The sequence below is a fragment of the Frankliniella occidentalis genome, unplaced genomic scaffold (assembly GCF_000697945.3).
Source record: "Frankliniella occidentalis isolate FOCC.00 unplaced genomic scaffold, Focc_3.1 Scaffold638, whole genome shotgun sequence".
Classification (NCBI taxonomy): domain Eukaryota; kingdom Metazoa; phylum Arthropoda; class Insecta; order Thysanoptera; family Thripidae; genus Frankliniella; species Frankliniella occidentalis.
In genome coordinates this window covers 16,989-23,383 of record NW_026267753.1, presented here as the reverse complement: position 1 = coordinate 23,383, position 6,395 = coordinate 16,989, and the positions used below count along the sequence as shown (strand labels likewise).

Here is a 6,395-nt window from a genome sequence, read left to right as displayed (position 1 = left end):
GGGGGGCGGTGTCACGCTGCTGTGCGGTGGGACCGCGGGGAGCGGATGGGAGATGAGGATGAGGGGGGCGTTTTACTGACGCATATTCCGCTATTAATGTGAAAACTCGAGTGGAGCGCAAGTTATTGTGCAGCGTTTGGTGTGCACGCGCACGGACTATCATCCGCCCTGGCACGATGTTTTAAAGTCGGTCCATATGGTCCGCCTCACAAGACTCCCTTCTCAGTGCGGATCCCGGGTCCGGGGCGTGCGAGGAGTAAGAAACGTCGAGAACCAACCTCACGTGGCTATGATTACGCATCGTGCGTCGTGTTGACGAGTATTTAGAATAGAATACGTCTCTTTACTCTCGCACGTCGTGTAGTTCGCAAGGTTGTAATTTCCCAAAGTAGAATGAAAATCGGGAATTAACACTTGACGGGGTTCCCTTGTGAGACTCGGGCTTAGGGGTGCGTGAACAAGGATACAGTATAATTTGTCTCCCTCTGGAATGCACTTTCCTCGACGGCGTGCTCCGGGCGCCGCTGTAGGCCATGAGCTTCCCTTTCGCGCCACGTCTCCGGCAGACTCCCACACCACCACACCGCAGCACGGGCGCGGGCGCGGGCGCGGGCGGGGCCTAGGCCTGTGGGAGAAGCTGCCGGTGTATCGAGACGCACGTCGTGACTACGGCCTGCTTGGTGTCACGCCCGTCCCTTCCCAATAGTGGCACAGCGATGCGACCCGCTTTGGGGACAAATTTCACTTGTTTGCGGCCGCGCGGGGTGACGGCCTCTGCAGGCGACCTGCAGCAGCAGCATAGCATGCACTGAGACGGCCGAGGCGAAAGCTGCAAAAGGCAGTGCTCGCGCATAGAAATCCTAACCAAAATACAGTTTACTGCAATTTGTGAGGTGGAAACTATGCTACTCGGATTCACGGGGTAGACGTCGATGGGTCAGTGGTGGCTGTGTATCGGCATGATTGCCGTCTGCCCCAGGAGTGCTGGCAGTTCTTTGGGGAGGCGAGAGGGTATGATGGGGATTCAGAAGTTCCGTAAACAAAGTAGATAGACATTCGTAAGACACATTGAAAAGAAACAAAAGTACAAAAACACAAAAAGCTGGAATGTTTCTTGGCAACTTTAAGAAAAACCAGGATAAAAACGGAGATCTTTTATCAAAATGGGAAGTTTTTACCTTCGAGTAGAGATAGCCTAAAAAGACTGTCTAAAAATAATAGAGATGTATTTCTCTTCTTCTTCTTACCTTATCGTTTCAACAAAATCGGAAATAAAAAAATATCCCGGGGAGAACTTGGGAAAAAGTGCTTATCGGACATATGGTAGTGCATTGTCAACGTGTCAACGCCACGCGGATATTGAGTGACTTTTGACACCTCGCGCCGCTTCTACAACAACTCACGTCTAGACTCACTTGACCTTCGCTCCCGGACTCTGAGCTAAACGGCGGGGACCACCCCCCACCTCCACCATTCAAAGTTCAAAGGATTGATGGGCAAAGGGCTGCTTCTGTCGCGTATCATCGCAGAATGAATTGTACAAACTAAGTGTCTGAAACGGGTCCAGAAACATGCGATTAGAACTGGTGGTGCAGATGTGGTGGTTGCCATTTTTGCTGGATACCTTTCCCGCCACTCTCACCCGTCTTTCACCTCTTACACTACCTCCCCCCTCCCTCCGAGCCAATCCGGCTCACCCCTGCGGCCGGCACACCCACCGCGCGCGCGCCCCTCGCCCAGGGACGCCACCGCAACGACGCGACCGTGATTCCGCGGCGCTGGAAGGACGCGTGAAGGAGGGGCGGGGCGGGGCAGAGCGGGGGCGGCTGGAGTCGCTGGAGGACGCGACGACGTCAATATAAGTCCCCGCCTCGGCGACACGCCTAACAGTTTGCTTTCGAGGCGACCCGGAGACACACTGTGAGGGGTCGGCCTCCTCGCGTCGCGCCGCCGACACCACCACCATGACGTGCTCCGCGAGCGCGCCGTCGTGGCTCGTCGTCGTCGTCGCGGTCCTCGGCGCGAGCGCGACCCTGGGGCACGCCGAGCCCTCGTCTTCGTCCGCCCTGCCGAGCCGGGACGTCGACGTCGTGGTGGCCGAGTCCCCCGTCGCGCTCCTCAGCACCACGACAGACGCCTCGGCGGACGCCGCCGGCGCCGCCTCCATCGAGTCCAGCGGCCAGCAGGACAGGCCGGGGCTGGCGGATGTGGTGAAGGCCCGCCTGGGCGAGCAGCAGCCCGTCAAGCTCGCGGGCAGCATGATCCTGGGCAACACCAGCGCACACCTGCGCGCCGAGCACGTGTTTGGAGGTGAGTGAGCTGAGCACCGGGATACTGTACCGCTCGCAGATGCGCGAGCGGCCGTGAAGTATAGGCAAAGCCCGCTCCGCTCGTACGCCTGCGGGCGATACAGAAGAACCCGCGTGACCTACCTGAACCGCTGACCGTACACAATAAATGAAAGAGAAAACGAATATCGATATGCTACTGTGACGGACGAGGGGGCAATAACTCCGGGAATCATGTGCACACCTGCCTGGGGATCATCAGGATAAAAATTAATCACAATCAATAGAAATCAACTAAAAATAAGCGGGAAACTAGTGGAACTCGTACAAATTAGTCGAAATAAGCGTTTTCTACCACCAGAAAACCTAAGAAATTAACATAAGTGGACGGGAATCGATGGGAATCAAGGATTTCGGGAATCATGTGTACACTTTAAAAGTGAGTAATTGCCCCCTCGGTGACGGATAACCACCAAACGCCTTATAAACAACTGTGTTTTTCCTGATGCGTACCTGTGATTTCACCTCGTCGTGCAGAGCGCGGTGCTAAGGCGATCCGCTTCACCTCCAAGAGGGGCAACGAGCTCGACGCGGGTGTCTCGCACCATGCCTTCACCACCAGCCCGACTACCTTCACCACGACCAGCACTCCCGCGCCCGGCCCGGGGCCAGCAAGCGCGGCGAGCACGGCCCTGCAGCCCGTGGAGCAGCCCAGCGCCTGGAGCGCCCTCCGGGGCGTCGTCTCGGACTGCATCCTCGGCTTCTCCGCAACCTGTCTTCAGCGCAAGCTGTTAGTCTTCGTCAACAGAGTATCTCGTATGGAAAGAGTCAAGTGAGTAATTTGCGATAGAGTAATTTCACGTGTGTCGAACCGTATATCTTTCACATTTTAACTCCCCCTTCGTGTCTTTGTCCACACCTACAGCCTCCTCGGCAGTTACGTGTCGCTAGTGCGCGTGTCTGAAGATGCACCACCCCCGCTGTCCGAGCACGTCCTAGAGGCGAGGGTTGCCGACGATGAGGACGACTCCGAGACGGCTCTGGAGGCTCTGATGGAGCACAACGTCGACTCCTTCATCGAAAGCCACGTCCTGCGCTTCCGCTTGCCTTCCTGGTTCAGCACTGCGATCGGCGGCGTGGGCATCGGCACGGGGAGAGACGCGGATGCCGTTGACGTGGACCTGGAGGATCTGGTCGAGAGTACGTACGGTGGTGGACTGCTGGCGGGTGCGCGGCAGTAACTTAGCGACTGACCACTTGAAATCTGTTCACAGCTCGACAGAAGGGAGGCAGCAGCAAGGGTGGCGGCAAGGGTGGCGGCAATAAGGCAATAAAGAAGAAGATCAAGCAGAAGCAGAAGGGCGACAAGAAGGCCAGCAAGCAGAAAAGCAAGATGATGAAGAAGATGATGAAGAACATGTCCAAGATGGGTGGCGCCATGATGTTCGGCCTGCTGGGCAAAGCCGCCTTGCTCGCGCCGCTGCTCGGCCTGCTGTCCACGCTGGCGCTCAAGGCGTCCGCCATCGCGCTCATCATCGCCAAGATCCTGCTGGTGCGCTCCATATTCAGCGGCGGTCTCGGCGGTCTCGGCAGCCTCGGTGGCCTCGGGGGCGGCGGCGGGGGTGGCAGCGGGGGCGGCAAGGGCGGTCTGTCCAGCCTGTTCAGCGGCCTCGGCAGTGGCCTCGGAAGCAGCTTCGGTGGCGGCGGCGGCTCGCAGCAACCCAGCAGCGGGTACGGAGCCCCGAGCAGCAGCTACAGCGCACCCAGCAGCCAGTACGGTGCACCGCAGCAGAGCTACTCGCCGCCGGCCAGCAGCTACTCGCCGCCCAGCTCCGGGTACGGCGCGCCGGCGCCGGCGCCCGCACCGCAGCAGTACACGCCGCCGAGCACGAGCTACGGCACGCCCTCCACGAGCTACAATCCGCCGAGCTCGAGCTACAACGCGCCGGCGCAGAGCTACAACCCGCCGGCGCAGAGCTACAGTCCGCCGAGCTCCGGGTACGGCGCGCCCACCGGGGGAAGCTACTTCCCGACGAGCAGCGGCGCGAGCAGCGGCTCCTCGTCGTCAGCAGGCTCGTCCGGGTCGTCCTTTGGCGGCGGCGGCGGGGCGTCGGCCGGCAGCTCGGCGGGCAGCTCCGCCAGCAGCGGCGGCTTCGGTGGCACGGCCCCCGTGGCGTCGGGCGGCCAGAGCGGCTACGTCGGCGGAGGCAGCCACTGGGTCAACAAGCGCGCCTGGGACGCGCACGCCCTCGCCTACAGCGCCTACCTCCAGGAGCCCGAGATGCACACCACCACCGAGCCCATGCTGTGAGGCGGGCCCTCGGGCGGGCCTGAGCTGCCCCAGCCCCTCCCGGCCAGAAGGCGCGGTGGAAAGCACATTCCGGTCCTCCCGCTGCACCGCGAGGACTTCCAAATGGAGGGGTTAATGTGCTCTTGGCCGTGTTTTCCACGCCCAGGGATGTTGCGGCTGCTGGGTAGTTAGATAATGATGAGCTGTGATTGTTTCTAGTAGTTATTTATTTTTGATTCTTGTAGATGTTTCTTTGCTATCTCAATAAATACTATTTATGAGTGCCAAACCTTTTCGCGTCTATGAAAAAAACGGAAAAAGGGTATTTGGTCAGCCCAATCTTACTCACGTCTTTTGGTTGTGGTTTCTACGTAAGCGTCAGCCGACTTGCTTGAAGTCGTAAAGTGTGCGGAGTTGTTTCCTTAGAAGTCTTTTCGAACTTCGCGGCTTTTGGCTTAGCCTGATTTATGACTGATAAGGTCCCACCCCGACACCGGTACGTCGATGCACCTCGTCGGCATACCATGTGCAAATTGATAAGATCTGCTTAAGCGCAGCTCATTCACTGTTCGCGTGACTACGTCACGAGCGCTTGAACTCACACGCGTCGTGAACACGAGTCTAGCACGCATACGGGCCATGGACAAACTTTGTGCCAAACTGACTCCGACCCAGCCACGTTTCGGCAGCGATGGTGGGTGGACTGCGGTCAGTTATTAACTGGCTTATCGACATGACAACTTGAGCGCCGTGGTTTCCCTTTAAAAAGCCCCCGGACTCACAGGCGCGCGTGTGCTTATTAAACATGAACGGGCAAATCTCACATCTGGCCATGACAAGTCCTCACTGATTTTTTTTTGCCGGCGCCCGTACGAGATATCTCCTGTTTGACGAGGACTACATACTACACCACTGTGAGTACAGAGTTGGTAATGCCCACACTCAGAAAACCGATTGTTCAACTCAACGAAATTTAGTGTTGAGAAAACCAACGAAATTTTGTTTCCGTCGACCAAATTTCAATTGTGTTGATTGAGTAATTTAGTCAGGTCGATGTAAAGTAATCAGTTTGAGAATATCTTTGGTTGGGCTGATCACATTTGATTGTCAAAGCTTGATTAAACGTTTCGTTGGATTTAGGGAGTAAATTTTGTTTCCTTCAACACGAATTTAGTCATACGGACTAATAGCTTCTCTCGGTGCATGTGTCTGGCTTCAAAGACCAACGCGCGCGCGCGCGCCGATTCGGCGTAAGTGAATAAACAGAGGAATACCGACAATGAGGATGTGGTGGGAACCCGCGGCCACCACAAGCCCGCCCGCGCCGCCGGCCAGGCTATTCTTTTGTCCTATGCGACGGGCCCGTCGTTAGTCAAAGCGTTACGCTTATCACCTGGGCCTGGGCCCGGCCCGGGCCGGCTAGACGTGACCAGCCAGGCCGGGCGCCGTACTGTGTCATGCATATGAGCCTGTCGTTTTTTCCTTTCAAGTATTTAAATTTAAGGTTTGGTTAAGTTGGTGCACCTCTCCCACCACCCCTTTCCACACAAATTTGTCTGTTTTTCTTGATTTTTCTTAATTTGTTTTTCTAGTTTTTTCTGATTTTCTCTGATTTACTTTTGAGTGACCGGGCCCCGGGAGCGCGTCGTTTGTACGACCCGCGTTTTTACGACCTGGCGATTTCGGACCGACCCAAAACCGTTTGTCCGCCCTACATTTTCTAGATTTAGTGCGACTACCCGTAGTACCCCAATCTCCTGTCAAAGAGCTTTATGAAAATGGCCCCACCCATGCTCGCAGAAATTCATCCGATAGTG

The 6,395-nt window shown here is 56.8% G+C and overlaps 2 protein-coding genes across 2 annotated transcripts in view; one reads left to right on the top strand and one right to left on the bottom strand.

Annotated features, from left to right (window-relative positions):
* The first annotated feature begins 1,841 nt into the window (after positions 1 to 1,841).
* On the top strand, positions 1,842 to 4,871 carry LOC113210437 (uncharacterized). Its single transcript, XM_026428434.2, has 4 exons — positions 1,842 to 2,310; positions 2,826 to 3,120; positions 3,214 to 3,488; positions 3,563 to 4,871. The coding sequence occupies exons 1-4, from the start codon at positions 1,965 to 1,967 to the stop codon at positions 4,597 to 4,599; spliced, it is 1,953 nt and encodes a 650-aa protein (XP_026284219.1). The 5' UTR covers positions 1,842 to 1,964; the 3' UTR covers positions 4,600 to 4,871.
* The window catches only part of LOC113210432 (uncharacterized), a 10,036-nt gene continuing 8,480 nt past the window's right edge, over positions 4,840 to 6,395 (bottom strand). The window contains exon 3 of the mRNA XM_052275475.1: positions 4,840 to 4,878. Coding sequence (XP_052131435.1) covers positions 4,840 to 4,878 — 39 coding nt within the window. The remainder of the gene's footprint in view (positions 4,879 to 6,395) is intronic.